The sequence below is a fragment of the Cygnus olor genome, chromosome 2 (genome assembly GCF_009769625.2).
Source record: "Cygnus olor isolate bCygOlo1 chromosome 2, bCygOlo1.pri.v2, whole genome shotgun sequence".
Taxonomy (NCBI): domain Eukaryota; kingdom Metazoa; phylum Chordata; class Aves; order Anseriformes; family Anatidae; genus Cygnus; species Cygnus olor.
Window position 1 is genome coordinate 152,633,312 of NC_049170.1, and position 26,338 is coordinate 152,659,649.

Below are 26,338 nucleotides of genomic sequence, written 5' to 3' on the forward strand. Positions count from 1 at the left end.
ATTTCTGTATTTATGGTCTGTTGTCTCTATGCGATAGGCATAGACTTTTCATAGACCTTTATTCTTGAAAGGATATGCAGATTATAATGCTTTTGCTTTTAGTCTCTTTAGACTCTTCATTTGAAGCTCTGTAAAGTCTTTATCTTGTTTGGACATTGCAGTTATTCTAGTATTCAGCCTGTTGCAGTCTGTTCTTAATAATGAATCCATAATAGTTTCTACATTTGTAAAGTACAATTTTTTTTGGTGGTAAAAAACAAATCTTTTAGACATATTTTTTTCTCCTTGGTTGAGAGGGAAAACCTCTCATGGGTGAGAGGAAAACACCTCTGTGGGTGTTTTCCTTGAAACACCCATAAGCATGAGGTTAAAAGTTTTGACACCATCCCTTCTGTAATTGTCCTTGGTGTGATTCTTGTGGAAAAACTGGACAGTTTTTCTTATTTAAAAAAAAAAAAAGTGATCCTGCTGACGAGTATTGTCTCTTTTATCACATTTCTTTCCCTTCTTGTATTTTATTCCTGTTTTCTTTCCCTCCTTTGGTTCTTTTCATCTCCTATTAAATCTTTTGCATTTCAGTGCAGCCTTGTTTGCAGAATTATGACAACGTAAATAACTGCACGGGCAAATGCAGGCTCATTCTGTCTTCTAGCCAAAGATTAAACTTTATTTTTTGTGTTCTATACCTGTTTGTCTCAAAAAGTGTTTCAGGACTTAAACTACTTGTTTTTCTCTCTCCTGTTCTCTCTGTTTTGTTGTGTTTTTTTAACATCTTTATTCAAAAATGTAGACTTACTGTGCTTATCCAGTTGGCTCTACTTTTGTGTACCTTGAGAGGGTTTTGCTAGATATCAGTTGAAACTTTGATTTAAATTTCTTGAAATATGAGAAAGTGAAAACTGAAAACCTATTAAATGGATTTTTCCATAAACTTTTCTCCAAAAGTATGTAGAAGAATCTTAGGCATTAACAGGAGCTTCTGACCACAGACTAAAAAGATGCTTTACCACTCTCTAGAGTGATTAAATGTTTTGTTTATCTAAAACGTGTACTGTAATGCAGTACTTGAACTGTAGTAATCTAGGCTTCAAATACTTTACCATCTTGGTATTGGAGTAACATAATTTTCAACTATAAACTTTGGTTGCTTATTTTACCTGAATACTATTGGGAATTCCTTTACCTATGCTCAAAAAGTATCTAAGTATTTTCAAAAAGATTCTAGGAAAATCTAGGTATGCAAAAGTCAAAGGGGGAAAAAAAATCCAACACTTTATCAGTTCTGTCTATTTCATCTGTGGCTATTACAACATGGCAAATTAAGTCAATGCTTTCCACAGGCTCCATTTTTAGAAGATACTCAAAAGTAATGTGTCAGTACCTTGTATAAGTCAATATCCGTAGGAGCACTCTTAATAAAGTTTGATAAGAGTAAGAAAAATGTTTTATGCTCTTCTATCTTTTGAGTATATGGCAGACTGAGTGTTGGTATAAAAGTGTTTGGAAAGCAAACTTGCATAAAAGTAAGGAAAATAATGCTTGAAGCATTAGACAGGTTTTTGGAACACATCTGGTTTAATAGTCAGCTACCAAGTGAAGATACAGATCTGAACTGTGTTTAAAACTACAAATATATTTTCTGTAGCTGAAGAACTCTTGCATAGTATTGCCCCGAAACTTCTGTTTCACGTATTTCCAAAGAAAGGTAAGCAGAGCAGTCCTCTGACATTTTTGGTGTTGAATACTGGAATTAAGTTGAATCAACAGAAGAAAAAAAGGTAGTATACAATATAAAATGTTTGAGGAGTTGGTCAGACTGATTTTGCTCCTGTGAGCATGTGATACTTCGCAGTTTTGCAAAGGGCTGTGCTTGAGATATTCCTCAGCTTCCCACTGTCTGAGGGTATGTGTGTTTCTTTGGTTCCATACAGCTCCAACATGCAGTGGTTTCTGAAAACCTTATTGATTCAAAGTGATTGAGATAAAGTACCTCTTGCAAATTTAAATCAGAGCCATTGTCCCCAGTATTGTTCTTTTGTTTTACCATCTTGAGATTGTAAGGTTTTTGTTTGTTTGTTTCTCTCTCGTTATTGCTTTGGCTAATTTGTCGTGATACTTAGAAGCTTAACAAAGATACCGTGATTAGGTTTCAGCTTTTAGGGGCCATATCCAATGTTTGTAAATATTAAGAGAAAACTATGTACCTCCCAGTGTCCCAACAAACCGATCTTAAATCTAGATACAGAAGGCAGTGTGAATAGAACTTCAGCATTTTCTCCTGTGCAAATTTATCTCATGAAAAACTGTTTCAAGCAATCCGGAGGCATTCTGTCTGGATTTTTTCACTGAGAGAAAAGAAAAATGCTTTGGCAGGTTCTGACTCTAGTGTCTGACCCTGAAAAAGCTCACTGAAAAATGATCCGTCAAAAGAAGCAGTATTTTCTTTCTCCAGAACTAGCTTACCGTACCTTCATGGTATGGGCAGAAATGAAAGTGTGTGAGGCACGCTCCATTCCTTTCAAGTCAAAATGAGGCATTTAGGGGAAGAAGATGGTGGGGGCACATTATATGCTTCAGATGAGTATTGTGCAGGTCTTCTAAAAAAAAAAAAAAAAAACTTTTTTTCTCTTAGTATACACATGACTTACACTGCTGTACAGAAAGTGATGGCACATTGAAAACTGCATATTAATTCTGTCATGTTTTAATAACTACCTATAGCTGAAGTAGCCAGGACTGCTTATTTTTTTGTTTTCTTTTGTATACCCAGCATTTTCTATTGTCTTTTTGCAAATACTTACATGCCTTTTCAGTCACACTCATTCATATAAAGCCTGTGGAAAGTAGGTAACTTCCTCTTGTTTCAGTGAAGTTGATAGCAATACAACATAATCAACGAGTGGGTTAGAAGACTGCATATTTTCATATCTGTTCCTGACTCCGCAATGCTTAAGGAAATGTGATAGTGTGGTTTTGACAGCGAAAAAATATTAACAGTGGTTTAATGGAAAGTATTTAGGAGAGCAGCAGATTGTGGAACTCATTGCTAGAACACAGGTGGTAGCAGTAGTGCTTCTACAGAATGATGAAGATGCAGAAATACAACCATTTCTATTCAAAGTTTTAAGAGGAGTAGATGGATAGCTACTCTTACTTACCGTTGGACTTACCTGGTTGCTTTCTTCAGTCACTGTGATTAAGAACATAAGCAACATTCCTTGAGACTGTTGCAAATAGGCTATATGTTAGAGAAAAATAGATCATGCTGCTTCTGGCCACCAGCGAGAGGCAAGGCTGCTGCAGCGCCCTGTCCCCAAATCCAACCGGTAGCAAGGCTGAAAATGGATTACCACTGGGTACAAGCACATGGAGTGTTCACACGAACACGTACAACCAACAGCCTCATCCAGCTCCCCTCTCTGGTTGAGCAGGATGGAGGTCTGCAAGTGAGAATATATAAATATACACTATGGTTCATTATGGTTCTTACTGGAAATTTCTGGAAAAACTGTCGTGAAAAGCATTTGCCATTTCATGTTCAGTTTTATCATCCTAATACCTCAGTGCTGATGCTCTTTATGTCTGAACATAATGTTGTTTTCTTATGTTTTTTTCATTTGTCATAAATTTTTGTAACATCAGCTAATCCTGTTGTTAACTTTTCAGATTATTCGGATTATGAAGATAGTTCTGTTGAGTTCTTGGACAGGTGCTCTTCTCCATTAACGCGGTCCTCAGGAAGCTCTTTGACTTTGCGCAGCATGTTCTCAGAGAAGAATACATCGTACCAGTATCCAAGAGCTATCTTGTCTGTTGACCTGAGTGGAGAAAGTAGGTTGGCTGAGCAGAAACTTTCAGTTCGTAGGTTTAGTTTCTTAGGAAACATAATAAATAAATAAACTGATTTTAGCTATAAAATTTTTGATTTTTTTTAAGCATCTTAAGTTTTTGATTGTAGCTATAAATATGATGGCTAATTTATGCTTCATCTATTTAAATCAAAATGTTTGCACTCCTCAAGCTGTTCTGCATTGTGCTTGCTTTAGTTAAAGATTGCTACTCTGCTTCTGATGCAATCACATGGCATTTAAAGGCATTTTGCAGAGGTCATCAAGAAATCATAAAATACCAGCAGCGCATTTGAGGGTGACTTTTTTGGTATATACAGGTTAAGACTTTTAATTGATAGAAGAGTAGTTTTTTTTTAAATGCATGTTTTTGCACTCACAATTTCACATTTGTTTTTTTTACTAGATCTTTCAGATGTTGAGTTCCTGGATGATTCCTCTACAGAGAGTTTGTTACTTAGTGGTGATGAATACAATCAGGATTTTGATTCAACTAACTTTGAAGAGTCTCAGGATGAAGATGATGCTCTCAATGAAATTGTTAGATGCATTTGTGAACTGGATGAAGAAAATGGCTTTATGATTCAGGTAAAGAAATTGAGGGGGTATATTTTCAACGTGAATTTTGTGCTTGGGAAGATACCCTTCTAAGGTGTTGGAGACTGAAGTTAAGTAGAGAGTTGTAAATAGAAGTGACTAATAATAACAAAATATTTCTGTGTTCTGCACTTCACGTGATTCTCTCCAGTATATGCAGAATTTTTTGTCTGGGATGGGTTTCCTCTAACAATTTGATAAGTAGAACAGGTTTGTAAGGAAAGGTAATCTTTTTGCATATAGACAGTTGACAAAGTTGGAAAAATGTATGCTTTTCCACACACAGATGATTGTTTTCTGTCTATAGACCATTCCAATTATACTAGCACTTCTGGTTTGGTCCTTGCACTTCACACTATATTATTTGTAGACACCACTCTACTCACTGTAAATTTACCTCAGCTCTATCCAAGACTGGTGAATCTTGGTATAGATCTCTGCCATACAGATGTTAATATTGTTAGTATCTTTGTGCTGTGATGCGCGTTTCATCTTTAGATAGCAGTTCTCAAACAAGAAATGACTAGCTCATTTTAGAAGCTGCTAAGAGTTTAAATAATATTTGGAATAGGGGAAAATAGGAGAAAATTTGCCATTTGAAGAATACATGGTGTCAGCTGCTGACAGATTGCAGCTGCTGCTGCTTATGTATTTGTACTGCAGTGAAAGAAGCATCTTTCATCTAGTAACAAATAATTTAAAGTCATTGTCTCAAGGAATTTGTGTGATTAGATCAGATGCAAGCAAAAGTGAGGAAGAAGTCAGTTGTCAATAACTTTAAAAAGATGATGAACTTCTGTGCTTTCTGGACTCAAAAGACAGGTTGGTATTCAGCTATCAATGTAGTACAGTTTCTGTTGAAAATACGGAGCCTTTTTAATTGAGATTTGAAGGAAGCAAGAATTGGCTGCCTTGTTAATGGACTTGTAGTCTTTTGGAAATGAAAGAAAGATCTGAAAAACAAGTACACAAACTGTCCCTGGGAACGCATCACTGAAATGCAGTGGTGTGTTGGAAGAATTCTGCAACGATAATAACATGGAAAAAATGGACTGATGTAGAAATTTTTGGAGAGAGAAGAGGAAACTGTGGCTATAGTGGTATGACGAGGAAAGGCAGCTTCAGTGTTCTGAATATGTTGATGTTCAAAATGCATGTCAAAACAGAGGAGAGATTTTCAATAGTAAAACAGCAGATACTTAGAAAATAGGCAAGCACTGAGCTGAGAAAGGAGGAAAATGTACTTACAAGTGGTAGTTTCCTGCCCATTTCTAAGTCCAATGACAGCCTAAAGTTGATCACTTACCTCCTCTTCATGCATTGTCTCATTGAGAGCAACCAGTTTACTGTTTCTAGGCCTTCATGTCTTACCACTTCTCTTTTGCTCTCCTGTTCTCTTATTTCTCCTCTTTCATTTTCTCTTCATTTTCTTTTTCTTTTAGATTTTCCATTGGTGCGATATTAAAAACACATCTTTCTAGCGCACTGGAGAGATGCTTTGTAAATATAAATAATTAAACTGAAGAGTTTTCTACTTTTCACTGTTATGCTGTAATGTATTACATTATCTTTCTACTTTACTGTAATATTATACTCCTATCTTATGTTTCGCTACTAAACATTTAGGTGATAAATTGTTATAATGTTGTAATAAAATGCTGTTAAATATTGCATCTTCATTTTTTTCTCCAGTCTGGAATTTGTGGTTGAGGTAACTTTCAGAACTAAAGCTACTTCTTAGCTTGATGTCTTTGCCTACCCAAACACAGATCGCCCAGATAAAATTATTTTACTCTTGTCAGCTATTTAAGTTAAACTGCCCTTTGAGTTGTGATGATACAAGAGAGAGCTTCTGATTTTTGAATCTGCTTATCTTAGTTTTAGTTTTTGTTTTTGTTTTTCTGATGTCAGTGTGAAGAGTGCTTGTGTTGGCAGCACAGTGTATGCATGGGATTGTTAGAGGACAGCATTCCAGAGCAGTACATCTGTTATATCTGCAGAGACCCACCAGGTATGAGTAAACCTCCTTTATCTGCATCTGTCTGCTTGGGATTTTTAGGCAGATATATGTTGCTTAAATTGTTAAAGTTCTGTCTGTTTTGTGTTTATATGTTACAGTTCTTTGGGGAAAGACTTGCCCTGAGCAGAGACTTACTTTCCTGTCAGTAATGTCTTGTTCAGCTATGCTAAATCTTCTACATGATTTAAATTACCATAACTTTAGTTGTTGAAACTTAATGCCCCCAAGCCTTTAATGTCATTATACTCTAAAAAGTCTTTGTAAACTAAACATCCTTGTTCAGTGACCTGTTTTCCATATACTTGGAATCACATCTGTTCATTTAAATATTCTTTTGGAGAAAAAGGACTTATTACCACATTACACTGGAATATACTGTGGATGTCATTTCATGTTAGTTGTGATTTCATAGTCTGTCTTTGCCAAGAATAGTGTAAATAAAGATGGAATTGAATATGTAAAGTCTTTGCCAAAACCTAGCACTTATGTTAAACAATAGTGTACAAACGGCACATCTTGAATTTAAGATTATTAGGATAATTTTGAAACAGAAAAAAAATTGAGAACTCCATTTACTTATGAACTGAATATATTTGATTAGAAAGCTGTTGGTGTTAAATGGTTGTTTCCATAAGCCCCTTTTTCCTACTGGTTATTTGAAGGAAAACCATATGATTTAGAAAGTTTTTAATATTTGTCAACAGTTGATACAAATTCATGTATGTCTTCTAGTGATTTATCTAACAGTTAGATGTTTCAAGAGGGCCGTGAGACCACAACCCCAAATTTACTTTCATTCTGAATTTAGGAAGTTAAATCTAATGCCTGTATGTAGAGTTATAAAATAAGTTTTCTTTCTTCATTTTGAGAAGCAAATTTAGAAATTAGAGCTGGACAGATGTGACTTCTTCCATTTGTCCCAATCTGAACCTTGATGACGATAGAAAGTCATGTCTGATAATTCCTTGTGTGGTGTACTCTTTGAGTAGTCGAGCCTTTTCTTATTAAAAACAACTAATTTGTCTTGTGTTCTTTCCCTGCACTGTACTAGGTACTTCGTTATCCCCTGCTATACGGAGACTGTGTCCCTAATTTTTATCTTCTCTCCCTTCCTAACCATTACTTCTTTTCTTTCTATGTCAGGAGAAAAAGGTCATTCACAATGTCAGTATTTTAAAGTGTATTGGGATAATGGGCAGAAAGGAGATAGACAGGGTATTCTCCTGAAAGGTATGAAGGGCTTCCATCAACCCGTTCTTTGTTCTGTATATGATGATAGTCTGATATGAAATTGAGTGTAAGATATTGCGATCTTAGTCAGTTTGTTTGTCTGGGTACCTCATTGTAAACAGTAATATTGGAATAAGTAGTATGTCTTTTTTTCATAATTAAGTTACTGTAGAAGCATTAGCTTAGTAGTTGTTAACGCCTGTTGGGTTAAATCTGTAGATGTTGCCATAGTGTGGGAGACTTAATGCCCGCTTACTTTGATATCCTGTCTAGTAGTGTCTGGTGAATGACCCCTCAAAGGAGAGGGTAAGAACTCTGCTGTCAGATAGTTTTGAGATGTTTACTTCTCATGAAGGCTTTGAGATGTTTGCTTTTCATGAAGCCTTCTCCCAGCTTCTAATAAAATAGATACTGAATTCATTGTTAAAGCAAAATATTTGTTGGCTTTTCAAAAACAAAGTAGGTCTTTTGGACATAGCCATATAAAATCCAGTCTATAATATTTCTATCAGTATTGTAGTTACTTTTTAACTCTCGGAGCTTACTTAAACTGGAAAACTAAAATGTCAATTTAAACTGACTTTTTGCAGTTAGATTGACAATACTAAACTTTTTTTATATCCTGTACTCTAATTGCAAACTTAATTTTTCATTTCAAATGCCATTTACAGAGATTATGAGATTCCAGCTTTACTTTTGTTTTCAAAATGATGTGTTCCCTTTAAAGCCATGAAAACTAAGTTTTAAAATCTCAATAAAATAACAAGATACTGAATCATTCTCTCATGGATGTTAGGCATTTAGGGGAGAGTAGAGCATATAATTATAACACTAGTTTTAAAAATACAATTGCACTGCGGCTTTAGATGGTCCTCAATTTGTTTATTGCTTACATTCAGGTCAGAGGTGGAGTGCCAAATATCTTTATGATAAAGACTGGCTAAACAACGGACACATGTGTGGATTATCATTTTTGAAAGAAAACTACTCTCATCTTAATGCCAAAAAGATTGTGTCAACCCATCACCTACTGGCAGATGTATATGGTGTAACAGAAATACTGCATGGACTACAGCTGAAGATTGGGATATTGAAGTAAGTATCAGTCCAGGGTCTATTCTCAATCTTTGTATATTCAGGGAACAGAAACTGCTGTTTCCACATGCATTATTCTGTCATACTAAAAAAACATCTTCTCAAATACTTTAAATAGTTTCAGTGCAACATATAGAGTACCCTCAGCTTCAGTGGGAGTTAGGTGCTCAGAAGATCCACTATTATTGGTGGTCTTTTAATAGCTGACTTTGTGTTAAAGGGGCATTCTAGTTTTATCCTGAATTGATAAGTAACCTAGGAATATTCACTTACATGTTGGATAATGGTACTTATCAAAAGATGTGGTCTAGCAGAAGTGGATGCTTGATAGTACAGTGCTGTAGGAGGTAGTTCTATGTAACATGTTTTTGTTTTTTTTCTCCCCTTTGTTGTAGAAATAAACATCACCCAGACCTTCATCTCTGGGCTTATTCAGGGATGCGAAAAGAACAGGAACAAATAACTCTTGGGGTAGAGAAAAAGATAGTGACTTTGCCAGATGCTGTTAATCTGACTGAAAGGACGTGTCACAGTCAAAACCATAAAGAGACACCTAGCTTACCCCAGAAGATGGAGGAAACATACATCACAAGTGAGCACAGTTACCAAAAACCACAGAGTTTTGGTCAAGACTGCAAAGCAGTCACTGACCCTATGAGCTCAGATGATGAAGATACAAGTAGTTTTGACGAAGACCAGGAATTTTGTTCAGAGAATAAAAACTGTTTACAGTATTCTTTTAAAGATGATGGCATGAATGAGCAGGTAAGTATCATTCTTCATCTGGGAAGTTTTTTAATTAGAAGAGTATGTTCAATCTTATAAAGTTCAAGTACATAAAAGCATTTATCAAGTACGTCAGTAGAAATCACTAAGAGCAAAGTTGGATCACTGAAATAGTTTCAGGTAATTCAGGTAAATAATATGTATTTGGATTGGTGAAGGAAATGAAAAATATGGTTAAAGTATTGCCTATGCTAAAACTGTTTGTATTTGTTCCTTTCCAATGTTTCAAAGGGAAAAAAATATCCTATGCTTAACATGTGGGGTCTTGAAACAGAACTTCAGTGTTTTTTGAGAGGTGAGGAAAACAGGGCGAATTTTCTTTTTTTCTCTCAATTCTGTTTTCTATTTGTGTTTTTTAATTGTTGTTAAACTGAGGTTTGTAATAGTGTTTTTTATTGTACTCTACTCTTTTTTTAATATCAATATCCTTTTAATATCAATACTAACTAGAATTCCGTGAATAATGATTTACAGATTAACTAAGCTAAAAGTTGTGTGCAACTTCTTTTGAGTCTTATATTTCATATTTCTTCTAATTAAATTTTTTCACAGACTTCTAGTCAGGATTATATTCAGTAAACATCTCTTTCTTAGTTTTGCATTAAGTGTTTGAACCTATTACATTGTGGAAAAGGGCTGAAACTTTTTTAGATGATTCTGTGACTAATATGAGGCTAAGTTGGAAGAGACCTCCAAGATCACCCAGTCCAACCTCTGACCTAACACTAACAAGTCCTCCACTAAACCATATCACTAAGCTCTGTCTAAACGTCTTTTAAAGACCTCCAGGGATGGTGACTCAACCACTTCCCTGGACAGCCTATTCCAATGCCTAACAACCCTTTCGGTAAGGAAGTTCTTCCTAATATCCAACCTAAACCTCCCCTGGTACAACTTTTAGCCCATTCCCCCTCATCCCACAAGGGAAAAACAACATTCTTCTCTTGCAGGTGTACAAGAGAGTCTGAAAGTTGTCATAAAGGGAACATTTTGTATTTACATTGGAAATGTCCTATATAATGATTAGTGACATAATTTGAATAATGAAAGCACTAAAGAGGCAAACCTGATATCTTGCGAGGTGAAAGATTATATCTGGAAAGTGTTAGAGTTTAGAGGCTTTTATGACTTTCAAAAACTTATATTTGGTAAATAACTTCTTTAATGAATATTGTGAATATTAACAATATTTGTCCTCCAGGACTTGCTCACAAAGCTACCAGCTGAATGGTCTAAGTTTAATTTATTTGATTTTTTTGGGGGGTTAAGTCTTCAAAAGAAACAGTTAACTTTTGCTTTAGAAGTGACTAAAGATCTGTCAGTGACAAGGAAAGAACATGAACTGAACACTTCATCAAACCAGTGTATTAAAATGATAAAATTCACTCCTTGCTCTGACATTTGCCATGAGTGACATTTGTGACATCTGACATTTGTGAGCATATGTATCCAGAATTTTCCTTAAATTAAATCCCTAAAATAGAATTATCAATAGTGAAGTAACTTCATCGGATATGAAGTCATAATGGGTATAAAATTGAAACTGCAAATCCTGCTAATTAATAAAGATACTGAACACTTCAGTTAACGTGTTCAATCTGGTGCACTTACTTTGGTCATTTCCATTAGCTGAAACATGAGATACAGGAAGATGAGGTGCCTGCATGCCATCTCGAGTTGCAGTGAAGATATTCATTATTTCAAAGATGATCTTCAGATAGTATGTTGCATAAAATGGTTGTACAACTCTGGACGTTATTATCCCCGTAACCATCACAAACATGTTTAATTCTGGCCAGAACCTGTGGTGGTAAGTTACAGGGGATCGCAGCAGTAGTAGGAAGCAATCTTCTGTTTTAATCTGCAGTTGAATGGCCAGATGACTAATGCAAAAATTACTTCTGACATCTTGAGTATTAGTGTATTTTAGGCAGTATTCCTTCATTCTCTGGCTAAATTTGAAACAAATCGTAGGGTTTTTCGTATTTTTGGTGACGGTACACATATGCATTTCAGCACTTCATGAATTGACTCATGATTTGTATTAACAGGGCACAGAAATGCAGTCTTTCTTACTGCATTAAACAAAGTGCTTGAGCTGGTAAACTTTACCTCCCCTCATTCCCCCAATGCTATACGTGCTCATTTGTATACAATTTGCATTTTGATTGGTTTAGTCTATTGACGTGTCATGGTACGTGGCTGTTGAGTATGCTTTTTGTCAAGTAAACAGAAGTACAGTTCTAAGACAGCATAGTGTATCGTGATTCAAGTGTCAAAATCAACACCAGAAATTAAATAGACACTCTTAAATGGCAATTTTTTTCTTTCTGTTGCACCTATGAAGAAGAATTCTGCTGAAGGAAACACTGTGTTTCTTTGTAATGAAAGAAAAGGCTCAGAGGAACAAGTGGACACGCATCTTCAATGGCAGCTAAATCTCCTTACCCATATAGAGAATGTACAGAACGAAGTCACCAGCAGAATGGACCTGATTGAAAAGGAAGTTGATGGTAACTGTATTTACAGATACTTATTAATACTAGTAACAGCTTCTTTCATAGTCTGTGTTGAAGGTGATATGAGAGGCTGAGGATTGATTTTTTTTTTTTTGAGTATTGTATTCAAACTTCAGCACCTAAAACTATAACTAGAGCTTGCACCCATGGTTCTTCAGGTCTCTTCCACAGGTTCTTACTGTCCATCAAAGTAGCTTAAGTGCTTAGGACCCCTGACAATTTAGCTCAAGTCTGTGATATTAGACTTCAGAAAGCTTCGATAACTTGTCTAGTCTTTGTTCAGATATGGATCATAAATTTGATGGAATTTTCTGCCACTGGAGGGCTTTTGACCTGATTGTTCTAGTACTGGACAGTATTCAGGAAAAGTGTGTTCATTCTGCCTTCGTCTTTGGTTTGCTATATTACCACGTAATTGGTTTCATTAAACTGGGCTTCATGGGAAAACATGCATGAGATTGTAGTTTGGGCGTAAATATTACAGCACGTGAGTTTACTCACCAGTTATAGAAACTTGGAAATGAGGGGAGTTTGTAGTCATAGGAGTCCTTAATTACCTCTTGACAAATAGTCATCTAACTCCTATTTGCGGTTTTACTTTCAGTATTTCTGCTCATACTAGGCAGTATTTCTAGAATTAGAGTTCATCTTTTCCCTTGTTTGTCTCTAGAAGCTTAAGAATTCTTTCAAAAACATTTGTTTGAAGACTGGAAAGCTGTTCTGTAGTCTGGACCTTGCAACTAGGAACCTGTAAAAGTGACAGAAGTGAGCCTAGAATTTCTCTGATCCTTGTGTTAAGGATTGCATTTCCTGGTGCAGATCTGTCATAGCTAGAAGGCTTTGAACTTTAAGTTTCTTTTGTGCATGTGTAGACAGTAAGTTGTCAGCTAAGGGTATAATTTGCTCCCAAGCACCTTTTTATAATAACAATCAAATTAGAAGATATGTTTGGATTGTTCGAGTGAAACACTGAATTAGTGGTGATTTCCCTATTTTTTTCTGTAAAATAGAAATCACAGCCTCAGTATATTTTCCCTTCTTATTAAAGATAACATATGAAAGAAAAATTTAATTTTTATGAGAATTATTTATCAGAGACTCATTCTAACCAATTTCTTCTCCGTTTTACTTCTGTAGTTTTAGAAAGCTGGCTGGATTTCACTGGAGAACTGGAGCCACCAGATCCTCTGGCAAGATTGCCTCAGCTCAAGCGACGTATTAAACAGCTCTTAATTGACATGGGGAAAGTACAGCAAATAGCAACGCTTTGCTCTGTATGACAAAAGGAAGAATAAAGAAATGAAAATAGGTTCTCTACGGTGAATTTTCTTATTAGCCACAAGACTGACAGGAAGACAGCAAAAAGCTGAGCATTTATATAGTTCTTTGCTGATTACATTAATAGCCTGAAGCTTTAGAGAGAGGAGAGGAAATCTAGAGTAAGAAATTTGTTGTATCGAAAATCTGAATATTCAATGTCCAAACCTCAAAATATAATATATTACATACTGAGAAATATTGATTTGATCGTAACGTGAAAAACAAGGAAACTTCTGCATACAAGAAAGCTGAACAAACACTCTGCGAAGAACAGTGCTACTATTTTGAAACCTTTGACAGAAAATTCTAAATTCAGTATTCAACTGACTAAAAGTTATTGAGAACTGTATTTTCAGTTAATTCCTCTTATCTTGCTAGTGAAAGATAGACACAGAGAGATCTGTATCCTCTCTACAAGAAAATTTATAGATTATTTCCTTCTCTCGTGAATGTTCAGGAAAATGAGCATACTAGCTTTGATTTTGAAAGAAACTACTTGTCATGGTCTCCTTTTTAAAGTATTTTTTTAAATAGAAATCCTTATTACAGCACCCTTAGGCTCCTTGCAAACGTAAGTGGTAAATAGTGGTCAGATGTGCCAAAAAATATTTACAACCACTGGGATGAAATTTTTATTATGGCTTACATGAAGGTTTTTTTCAAAGTCCTACTTGGTGCCAGCAATCCACCCCAAATTGTATGTAGGTGGGTTTTTTGTTTTTATTTTTATTTTTTTAATGTTCTATGGCAGTATTCAGAGTTCAAAGTACCCTTTTTGTCCTGGATAGCTCTGTTCTGGTTTGTGCCCTCTAAAACTTTACCATCCTCAGCTGGGATGAGGAATGACAAGAGAAGCAAAACTGTCTGTGGCTGTGAATATACTAAACCACTAGGATAAATATCACAAGATACATTATACATTTTTTTATAAAAATTTCCAGCTTCAGTGAATGAAACATCATGAAACCAAAGGCAACCTAGTTGCTCTGTTAGCTCTTGCTGGTTTTTGAGCCCAGGACTTTCCCTGTGCTTATAAGTTGCCGCTGTACCCAGTGCTACATACATACTTGTATGTGTATGTATATGTGTATAGATACACATGTACATATATACATACTATATACATTTATATCTACATGTCTAGTTTTATTACAATAGACTATAAGAACTGGTGGTTAACATGAAATGTTACCTTTTAACAAGCAGTTTCTAAAATTGAAAATAATGTATGTACAGGTTTTGAAATTTGTAAAATATGACTGTTAAAAGGAGGCTATTTAACTGATGACATTAAGATACTTGAACATTTTATGCCTCGCATCTGTTTATCAGTTCTAGTTATCTGTATAAATGCATTTTAGAACCGATAGACAGTAAACTTGAATTTACCTTTTGATAAGAGTACAAGCCACTGTACATTCAAAAATTATTTAAATTTGCAAACACACTGTTCTATATGTAAGGTACTGTATGTAAAACTGTTTATTAAAACTATTCTGCATACTCTATATTTTCCATTTTTCTTCCTGATCTACATACAAGTGTAAAATGTGATTACAATAATGTACAGACCATCAAAAATCAAAAAATTTTGGACTGCCTTTTGAGGATTCATAAAATTGAAAAGTGTGCCAAAGATGGATTATCTGGGAAAGACTTTGCAACCTGCACATTGAACTTTCATGATAAAACCATAACTGAGAAAGTAGCATGGCTGGTTCATTGCTAAAACATACCTACCCTGACATCTCCTGTCAGTCTGTCATGTCTGAAGTAAGTTATCACTCTTGATGTCAAAAACAAAATGTAAGCCTGTGTTAACAGAGTGGTTGCTATTTAAAAAGTCTTGCCATGTCAAGCTTATAGGAGATATTACAGAGCTGTATGATAATGGAGTCAATTATAGCATCATGATCAGCAACTTCCTAATACAGAAAGAATGCAGCAGCTGAGGAGCTGTTGACGTTTTTATAGCAACTGTTAATAAATAAAGTACTGTGTTATATAGTTGGATGCTTAAATTACTGCTTAAACCAATATGAGTAGCTGAGTGACCTACTTGCTTTTTGATATGTGAGACTTTTATATATTATTCACTTGCTGCATATCCCTGAATGTGGTACTGTGTGTACTATATAAGAGAAGTGTAAATCCCGGTGAATCACTTTGTTTCAAAGTGGAGTGTATTTAGCTAATTTATACAGCATACACTGTAGCAATATTATGCAATGTGTGTGCATGTGTGTGATGTAATATAACTGTAAATGTTACTGAAGGTGGAGGTGTGCGGAGAGATTCCAGGCGGGAGGAAGGGAAGTGCAGGGATGGAGGAATTTTCTGAAAAGGACGTCATGAGGTCAGAGTTGAAGTTGCCCTTGTAGCTACTTGTGTTTGCAGCAGTCTCTAAATTTACATGAGTACGTAACCTTATCCCTCAGGATCCTACCTTATTCAGGATCGACTGTGCTTACAAAAACAAGTAATCTGTTTAATATTTATTTTTTTTATCTTCATTTCTTGTGTAGTCAATCGTTATAAATAGAGAAAAAATCTTGCAAGCATTCATATCTTGTAAAAAAATATGATAGTTTCCTTAAGGACAGTGTTATGATACATTCATTGTGTGTTGCCTGAATGCTTCACAAACTTGTCTTGGTTTGCTTTCTCAAATTGTGACGTTAGTCTGTGACACATGTATGTTAGTTTTGGCCCCAGTTTCTCAAATACTCAGATGTATGGGATGCTTTTGAAGTTTTTTTTTTTGAACACTTACAAGTCAAGTGCCATAAAAGTCTAAGTGTTTTGCAGAGTGTAGCCTACAGTTGATTGCTTTGCTCGTGTGCCAGTCAAACCTGATGTGATCTGGTTGATACCAGTAAGTCTTCTAGTTGACATCAAGGGAATCTTTTTTTTTTCTCTCTAGGCATCATTTTCCATCTGTCTTCCTGCTTACTCAATAAATAATCCAGGGATCTATACACAGTCTCTTAGCAACATCACTTACCTGGATATGAATTGCAGTTTCTTGTGCTGTATGACAAAGGAGGCTGTCTTCAAGGAGGGAATAATAGTATGTGGTGCTGTAATGACAGTTTTTGATGCTTGTGCTCAGAAAAGTAAAACAAATGTAAGTTTTCAGCCTTCTTTTAACTTACAAGATTTTAAGTAATAAACAAAAGAAATGCCTTTGGACTTCTTGTGATTCCACAGGGCTAAATGGCAAATTTGTGGAGCCTTTAAATGCCTAGCTTTTTGTCTGGATTTCATCCACACTGTTTTTTCTTGTGGAGAGTATCAGGAATGAGTTGCTTCAAACCCTTCTTCCTGTGCCCATAACATAGCCATCCACATCAGAAATCTTGTGTTTTCAGTTGCAGTGGTGGCAGCAGGACATCAGTATTACAGTCATAAAGGAAACAGTATTGGTGGTGTTATCAGATAACGTATATGAGGGGTTGCCTATGTTTCAGTTATAAAATGAGAGTTGCTTCAAATTGTAGGGCAGAGAATGGGTTGGAAGACACTTCCTACTAACTCTGTTCTTGGGTAGCTGTAGGGAGGTAATGCCCATATTTTGGATATTCTGGCCTTAGATGCATAGATCTTTGTTCAAGTATAGAGTAATTTACAGCCACAGAAGTCCATAATCATATTTAGAAGATGAGTTTTGGTTTCCTGATGGTTTTCTTTGCTGCCTTGTGAAGAATTGAAGCTGTTCTTCCATGGGTGCAGTCCTCTTGTAGAGCTGACATCCTCCCATCTCTTCACCTGATATCTAAGTTTCTACATGTGCTCCTTATCTGTTTTCCACCTTGCATCTGACTCTCCTCTTGTTCTTCAGTTTTCTGCACTCTGCCCTGTTTTGTGATGCCAGGAGGGTTTCAATCTTGTCCACTTTTATTTTCTGGCTGCTGGGGGAAGCGATTCTAGGGAAAGGTCTCCTCTGCTTTTCTCTCTTACGTCTTAAGTGTCCTACAAGCTGTGTATGGTCGGATTGTCTGTACCGTGACAAAATCTTCAGATGGTTTTGCTGCCTTCCTCTAGTACACATCTTCTGATCACGTGCAAATGTTGATCTCCTTGTGCTCCCATCTGGCTTCTAGATTATCTGGGCTCAAATGAATTCTACAAAAACAAAACGAAACAACCAAACAAAAAACTTACACTCCAGCTCCTTGCCAGGATGGAGGTTTTCATGTACAGGAGTCACTTGGGCTTTGCTGTGAAATTACAAAATGCTTGCAAAACAGAATATTTTTCCTCTGTATTTGAAGGAAAACTGCAAATATTTTTTTTCACTGAGACTTTAAAAGACAGAAAACAGATCCTGCACTGAGATAACCAGAGCATGATGTTAAAATCAGCCACAAAATCAGAGATGAGAAGCACTGCAACCAGGAGCTTCATAACAAGAAGTGGGCAGCCCATCCATCTTGAGATCCTCGCCTTATTACCGTCTCTCCGGAGGTGCTGATGTGTGAAGGGGGTCCTGCAATTATGCCCTTCATTGCGAATGGGAATCACCTTTGCCACGTCAGTTTAACAGACTGGAACCTTGTGTTTTCTCTCTACTGCTTACAAATGTTGCAGTCTGTCAGCCTTAATTTCACAGTGCTTATTAAAATCAGAGGCTCTAATCCATCGCTATCTTTGCATTCAATTAGCTGCTACTATTCTTCCATTTTACTGAGACTATGTGGCTATAGGTGATCACTTTACAATTTTTTGGAAATACTTCAGTAATGATTTTTATTATACCGTGTTGTGTCCTGGGCGCCGGTTATAGGGATCTGTCTTTAGCAATAACTATTATACACTATGTGTATATCTGTTTATATATGGAAAATAAATACGGAGCATGTAACGACTGTGAAAATAACCTGCACAAAGAGCAGAGTGAGCACTTGGCGGCCATTCTGCACCAGCCTGAACAACCCAAATGAAAAATTGGAGACCGTGTGGAGAAAATGAACTAGCATGAAAAACTATTCAGGAGTGGATTTCCCTTTACGTGCACATGGGGCTGTGTGTAAGCTGTAGACGAGCCAGCCTTGAGTAACTGAAGCCAGTTCAATTGCTGTTTGCTCAAACAGCAGCTTCCTCTTCTGTAGAACTGGCGAGAGCCACTGTGTTCAGCTGTAGCCCTGTGCGTCAGTGTATTGTCACTAACCACACCGAGAGAGGCAGCAGTGCACTAGGATGACATCTTCTACGAGCGACGCAAAGTAATTTCTTCTGTGATTTGTCTTTTTATAATAGCAATAATGTTGACTGCATTCTAATACAATAAAGGTCTGTTGAGATTATGTGCCTGGGCTTCCATTCAGTGGACTTTAGTCTTAGTGAGTTGGTGAGCATTTGCGTATGTTTTAAAGCAGTAGGGAATCTTCACTCATGTGTTTAGCCTGTAGTCAATAAACTACATACAGTGATGGATACTCTTTTATTCGTGTACATCTCAAAACCTTAGGGGATCTTCAGTTGTATTTTAGTCTGTAGCTGAATTATGTAACCAATAAATTATTTGCAGTAACAAATGCTCTCTTACTGTGCAACCAAGTAATTAGAAGACTTTTCTGTTCCTGAGCTGCTCTGGTGTTTTAACAATTTCAAGTGTTGAGTTTTGCAATGCACTCGGTTCTTGAAAGGGTCTTTTAACAACTTATTCACAATGATGGTGTCTCTTTGTGGGCTGATGTCTGCCTTCTAAGAGCGTTTTTATAGTTTTGTGTCTCTGTGTGACGTCATTACAAAATAACTTCAATTTATTTTAATGATTTCTTGTATTTTAATATTGTCTATAAATGGTTGTTCAGGATTGTACTGTAGTAGGAAACGAGCAAGCAATGCTGAGAATATTCCTGTCCTAACCGTCTTGTGGACTTGGGCATAAATGAAATCAGGCAGTATTTAAACAAGTCATTGATACACAGAAATAGTTTAGTTGTTCACATAGCAAAAATTGCTACGATCTTGAACATATTAAAAAAAAAAAAAAAGTTAATCTAATACAGAAGATCTTTCCTTTGTTACTGAAGACAACATCTCAAAACGGTCTCTTAAATTTAAAAGATATGTGGCCAAATTCAGATCTTGGAGTAATATCTGAAAGACTTTTTTCTAGCCCTGAGTTAGATCGAAGATCTAGCTATCCAGTATCTTATGTTAGGCAGAAGCCTAAAGTTGAGCATCCAGAGAAATATATTGACGATAAAGGTTACATACAAATTGGTCTTTCCCTTAACGTAACTTTCAGTTCTAGAAAACAAATGTTTCCTCAAACAAAATCTTTATGAGGATTTATCAGTTTTGTTGGTTGCTCACAGATCATTTCTCTATGAGTTTGTTTAATCCATCATTTTTCAGTAATTTCTATCTTTTTAGACCACTACCACCCTCAGGTGACATAACGAATTCCACAGCTTTCTTGGGTGGCAGGAGGACTTAAAAAGAAAATTCAAGGAGAAATCCGACTTCGTTGACCTAGACTTTTGCGTTCAGTTCAAAGAAGGTTAAGTATTGCATTGTCAAAAAGACCACAAATAACTTTGGCCTACCAACACCAGAAATTCAGCACCTTGTCGATGTCCTTGTGTGACGAAGGATGTCTACTCTCACATTGATTAGTTTGCATTTGCCAGATACTGAATCTATGAAGCGTGCAGACCCATCCATCGCTCCACTGCTGACTGCACACCTGAGTTCTGCTCGGGGGTTCAAAACAGTCTGCGTTTCTGATGCTATAAGATTAAAATAAACATTTTTGTACCTTCTATTGCCAAGGTTAGTCATGTTAGACATATAGTGGAAAGTTGTGCTGTATCCTGTTAGCTACGTAAGAAAATATGTAAGATTTGTTTCTTACATATGAATATGTAAGAAAAAAAAAAGCCATTTCATCTATCCTATGAATGGTTTGTTTCTGGAGAGGTAAAAGTAAATTCAGGTTTGGTTAAGTGGGTTTCTTTAGGTTCTTCTGTCACCAAAGGCACTTTGCCAACTGGTGAATGATAAAACAATAAATAAATAAATAAAATTAAGAAGTCCTCTGCCTACTTTTCTGACTCAGCCAACTTTAGTGTTCTGGTACTTCCCCATCATTTTTTCAATCTGAAGAACATGTGTATGCTCTTAATCTTTTAATTTTGTTGTTTTGTCACATTTGTCCTCTTTTGAGAATTAAGTTAGAGATAACAAGTGCTTCACAGATCTACTTATTGCTGTCTGTGCCAAAATCATGTGAAGAAGCTGGGAAAGGGTCCCATGCTTGAGAAGAAATGTTCTGAACGCGAAACTTATTGTGCTCACAAAGGAGAGCTAAGCTGCTAAGGAATAGCATGAGTCTATGATTTTGCATGGTTTTCTTAAAATGGGGGAGAGGATGGGCCAGTATTGGATTCCTATTTAAAACAGAAAAGCAGTTATTTAAAAATAAATGAAATACATGATATGGGCATAACCTGACAAAGCTTACAGTTCTTAAAATTTTTACTTCCAACTTGCTGCCATGTTCAGGAGGCTTCCTTAAGCTCTTTCATTAATATAAGGTTTTTTAGGCTCAAGCTTTATTTGTATGAAAGCAACTTTTCTGTGGATATAGATGTTTATGTACACCCATAGAGATAGCACTTACCCTTGGGCTGTCTGCTATGCAATCGTGGCACTTACACAAATCTGTGCAATTTTTCTGCTAAGAAAGTAAATGCAAAACAGGAACACTGCGTAAATGGTCTGCTTCTCCCTTCAGGTCTGAGATTTCAACAGAATGTGTCATCACGCTGACGTTTTTTCTTTCTCCCAATCAATTATAATCTAGATTGAGTTGCTTTTCGATAGTTTATACAACAAATAAAACCTTCATTTACAACACTAAAGCAATGATTTTGAAGACAAACTACTTTTAAGGCCATATTGGCTGCAGGGACATTTTCCGCTTGCTTCTTTGCTTACCATCAGTGATGAGCTAATTTGAGATATTTTTCCATCTTTTCCCAGGTGCTAAAAATAGAGCTCAATGCCGTTGTCCCTTTACTGAAGGGAATGTTATGCACTGAGCATTTTCTTAATTTGTCTCACCAGATCATGTCTTTTTTTTTTTCTCTAAAGAATGTGGATTGCATATATTGCTCTGTAAACTACCCTTTTTTTTTTTTTTTTTTACTTTTTTTTTGGATCCATGGGCTATTGCATCCCACTGAACTTGCACGTACCAAAATGCCCATTGTGGCGTGATGCACATCTAGAAGTGGTTTAAGTGATACAGATTGCCAGCACTCTCTCCCACTTGGCTTTTGAAGAGACTTTTAAGACCTGGCTGCTCTTCCCACTTGCATAGTTCAGAGGTTGTTTTCTGAGTGTTTTTGAAGGAAATAAAAGCAGTCTTGGGAATCAACAGTATGCAGATACTGTAGATTTATGCTTCTTTCTGTTAATAACAGTCCTTTGAGACCTCCTTGGTTTCCTGTCTGCCTTATTCCATTATAACTACTAATGACCTTTGGTAGTCAGCAAGGGAGGAGGAGGAAAGTGAACATTTACCATAAAAAGCCTCTCTCTCCCCATTTGCTGTGCAAGGATTGCCTGAAAGCAATTGCCTGGATAACAGTTTTGGACTAACTTTAGGAAATGGATTAAATAAATGTATTGCTCCCTCTCTGCCCCATCGTTTTACATGTAAGCACAGAACCTGCTGCCCCTGGAGAGCCCACGGCATGGGGCTGTGCTGGCTCTTGTTGCTCTTCTGTAACTGCCCCACTGGAATGGGGGTCAGACACAAACCTGAGACCCCTGAAGCATATATCCAGAAAAGCGTGGTATATATTTCATGGTCAAACTTAAAATCTTTTATAATTCAACCACCCTAATACTAATGCTGTTCTTTGTTTGGTCTGATGGCTTTGATCTGCATGTATATTTCCCTACATACACTCTACTAATCCAGAAATTAATTTTCTTTTTGTGTCTGCTTAATCCGGGTTGTTACAGAAATTTTCTTTATGCCTTTTTCAGCCTGCCCTCTACACTGGACATGTTCTTCGTTGTTTCCCAGCTTGATCTTTCTGCTGACTACTGACTTAAAACCAGAATAGACTGCTTGAAAATCAAGTCCAAATATAGCCCCACTCATTTTAAAAAGACTAATCCTGGTAAAGCAAGCTTGTACTGCTGTTTGAGGTCACATTTATCATATATATCAAATGCTGTAGCACTTAAGAGGTCTACAACTCAGGCAGAAGGATGCTTGAATCACTGTTAACACAGGCACAGTCATGGTCTGTAAGAGGGTATCGATGGAATTGTTTCTAGACTCTCTGGTACCCATGGATCACAAATAAGAGTGCTGCTGTCACTTTTTTTTTTTTTTTCATTAAATCTGCCTAAGTCCATCCTCAGACGTGTATTTCTATTATTATTTAGCTAATTATTCTGGGACTGGTTGTCGAGCTAGCTTTACGTGAATGTGAGTTCTTATAATTCTTCTTGCAGGTAAATGCTACTTGAGAGTCATAAGAGGTGGACAAGTAAGAAATGATACTCTAGAATCAAGGAAATAATAGTTCTGAATTGTTTTAGGTTGAAGATCTTGCATGTAATAAGTTCACAAAAGAACTGACTTGTGTTAACATGCTTAATTGCCATACACGTATAACACCTAGAGGATGAAGCCTCAGAAACTGAGCTACTTCCAGCCAAATGTTTGGCTGCATAAAGTGCTTGGTGCAAGTGGAATTTGAAGGAAAACATTGAATGCATTTGACTCTGACCCTCAGTTCCCTTCACAGTCAGTGCAGCTGCAGCTGTCCTGTTTCTCGCTTAATAACTGCACCACAAGGTGTATTTGCTCATAGCGTTGCCTTGCTTGGAAGCCTACGTCTTGCCTCTCCCCACAGTGTGCTAGGCTTTCTAGAACAAAAAAATGTGCTTCTAATAAGGGGCACAAAGTCTTAACAAAGGCAAAATATAATACTTAATGCTTATATTTAAACACATATTTTGATCTGTGATGTTTCTTCAGTGTTGGCAGCATTCTTCACAAACCTGCCCCATGCCAAGATTGCCTGATGTATTTCAGATCTCGAACTTGCCGTTGACTTCAGTGGGATATCAGGCTCCTGGGCAAGGGGCTGGATCTCTAACTCAGTGCCAATGGTTGTATAGGTGACAAGAGTATCTTTAGCCGAGGCCATGTCAATCTGCTTAATGTGCGTGGCGATTTAACGAAGTCCTCCCAGCCGCCCCCTGAGCCTGCTGCTGCTCGTTCTTTCCAGTGACTGGGCTCAGGAGTGCTCCCTGCAGAGGGGCCAGGGCTTGCTGATGGAAACCACAAGGGCAGCTCCAGGTGAAGGGGCCCCTTGTGGTTTTCTCAGAAGTATCACATGCGTCACTCGCCCATCTCCGTGGCCAGTCTACCAGCACATAAGGGAACTTATTGGAACAGTGGTTGCTATAAAAAGGCAGGCGGGGGCTACGTGTGGTGTGCAGGGCTGCCTCAGTGACACCAGGGGATGGAGCTCTCCCATCGCAAGATGGGCTCCATCCCAGTTTGCGCCCTTCTTTGCTTTATTAGCATAGCAGCAGCCAATATATTTGGTAAGTATGCTTGTCCTTTTCCTTTGCTCGTGTCCAGTAGTGACGGCTCCTGTGATCTTTGTGCTGCTCTTTGCGTTAATCCAACTAAGTAGATAATGATCTTGAGTCATTGGTAGATGTAGACAATGATCTTGAGTTGTTGGCAGATGATTATTGTGTGCTGTGCAGACTGAGTTTGGGCTCCAGGTTAAATCCTGAGCTGTGAGGATTTAACTGTGATTAGGGTAGTCTGAGTTCAAGTACGCCTGGACTTTGGGTGGAAAAACAAAGTTTTCTGGAAGAACAGGCTGGAGTAGAGAAGCTTGGATAGGAAAAGGTGCTGCTGCAGCAAAGCAAAGGTCATCAGATTATATCTTCTACTCATGTGTCCCATCATCTAATTTAGGCTGGATCCTCAATTTAAGATATTGGATAGTACGAATGCTGTTGCCAACTCTGGTCTGTTTAAAGAACCCAAGTTTGCTACTCCTGCATGATAAGCAGTTTGAGTCACCCACTAACATTTTAACTCAGGTGCCTCAGTAGACTGTCTCTGGCACTGTACAAAGGGATCTCCACACACCCTACAGCAACTGCCTGAGTCATGTTTGAGATGAAATGGTGTGAGGTTTGTCTGCGTATAGATATCTGTAGGTAAGCTAACCTAAAATCCCTTTAGAGTCTCGTGGCAATTTTTACATGGGCTTAAGGGGACACAGTAAAAACTCACAGAAAAAGTGACGAGAGTTCTGAAGTGTACAGAAAACACCTCTGGCTCAAGTCCCTGAGCTGCAAATCAGAGGCTGAAATTATTCAGAATACGTATGAAGTATTTACACTGCTATACCTGCGGTTGCACTCAGATCAAATATTGCACTTAGTGAATCTGTGGTCTAAATCTGCATTTATGGCTTTGTTCATTGTATTTTATTTATTTATTTATTTTATAACTGTTCAACAGAATGAAAAGCATGATATTCCTCAGATTCTGAGGACAGGGAAACTGTCAGATCAACTAATCTGTTCTGTAAAAAAAAAAAAAAAAAGAACCTACTGAATTTCATTATCCTCCTAAAACTCCTTAAAAAATTGGTTTTGAATGCATTAAGAACTGAAGAGTAAACTGCTCTCTTGCTTGGTGGCTTCAGTACCTAACCACTTGTACTGGTAAAAAATCAAGAAGTACTGGTAAAAATTAAGAAATAAATTAAGACTCCTAGTCTGACACTACCTGCTAGGCATTGATTCCTTTAGAGAATTCATGAGATTAAGAAGATATTTTAAGAAGAAGTCTTTCATGAGATTAAGAAGAAATACCTTTCCTTTTGATAGAATCGTAATTATTTAGCTTTATTTTTTCACAGAAACATTAACAGTGATGTCCCTCCCTATGAGAAATAGTTGTGGTTATGGCAAAACACTATTTTGTGGAGGTAAACACAGCTAACTCTAAGAAAACTACGCAGGTACCAGAAAATTATGCTGTATTAGTACAGGACAGAACTGATATTAATTAAATACAGGCCTGGGAAAGACCTCTGTCACATGCTTATCCTGCATCTGGCAACCCAGCTAGTTTGTTCGGTGCTGTCCCATGTAGAAATGTAGGGAGGGCTCATGAACCTGGGGCTTTCACTGCACAGCACTGGCACTTAATGGGGTTTTGATAAAAACAGGCTCACAGTGAAACTGCACTTAGCGTTTACCTTCTTGATGCTTTCAGAGTACCAGACAGATTCCCAGCCATTGCGTCCATGTGAGCTTCAGAGGGAAAAGGCTTTTGCAGGAGGCGACACCTATGTACCTCAGTGCTCAGAAGATGGCCAGTTCAGGTAAGTCATCCTTGCTCTGATTCGGCTGTTTTACTCTGTGAGTTTTCACTGCTATTTAAACGTTTAGCTTCAGTTTTGAAGAACCTCCCTATCAATAGACTGGAGGATGAGTGGCATAGGGGACTGGACTGAATGAACCTCATTGAACTATGTTGCAGATTCAGCCTCTCCTGAGTGAATTCATAGAATCTCAGAATGGTTTGGGTTGGCAGGGACCTTAAAGACCATCTAATTCCAACCCCCTGCCATGGGCAGGGACACCTCCCACCAGAACGGGTTGCCAAAAGCCCCATCCAACCTGGCCTTGAACATCTCCAGGGATGGGGCATCCACAACTTACTTCCCTGTTACTGGAATTAATCTCTGTGTTTACAATTTAATCTAAGACTAATAGGATAATTGTGGTGGCATCATTTGCATATTAAATACTTGATAGAGGTTGCTGTGTAATGCAAGTGCTGTCTTCCTATGCACACTCATGGGCATGAGACCTGGGATCAGTGTGCCAGCTGACATAGCTGA

General features: G+C 37.2%; 2 protein-coding genes across 21 annotated transcripts in view; both read left to right on the plus strand.

Annotated features, from left to right (window-relative positions):
• The window catches only part of PHF20L1 (PHD finger protein 20 like 1), a 58,879-nt gene extending 39,389 nt beyond the window's left edge, over positions 1–19,490 (plus strand). For 7 of the 20 annotated variants that reach the window (XM_040547264.1, XM_040547265.1, XM_040547254.1 and 4 more), the window contains 8 exons: positions 3,667–3,831; positions 4,255–4,436; positions 6,357–6,456; positions 7,609–7,695; positions 8,595–8,790; positions 9,186–9,555; positions 11,924–12,089; positions 13,233–19,485. In XM_040547264.1, the coding sequence (XP_040403198.1) occupies positions 3,667–3,831; positions 4,255–4,436; positions 6,357–6,456; positions 7,609–7,695; positions 8,595–8,790; positions 9,186–9,555; positions 11,924–12,089; positions 13,233–13,375 (1,409 nt within the window). In that variant the 3' untranslated portion in view covers positions 13,376–19,485. Of the gene's footprint in view, positions 1–3,666; positions 3,832–4,254; positions 4,437–6,356; positions 6,457–7,608; positions 7,696–8,594; positions 8,791–9,185; positions 9,556–11,923; positions 12,090–13,232 lie in introns of all 20 variants that reach the window. The other 13 variants (XM_040547253.1, XM_040547252.1, XM_040547257.1 and 10 more) reach the window with 7 other exon arrangements.
• Positions 19,491–25,679: 6,189 nt separating this feature from the next.
• Positions 25,680–26,338, plus strand: part of TG (thyroglobulin) — a 155,014-nt gene continuing 154,355 nt past the window's right edge. Inside the window, exon 1 of the mRNA XM_040547274.1 lies at positions 25,680–25,816. Within this exon, the coding sequence (XP_040403208.1) occupies positions 25,698–25,816 (119 nt within the window). The 5' untranslated portion in view covers positions 25,680–25,697. The remainder of the gene's footprint in view (positions 25,817–26,338) is intronic.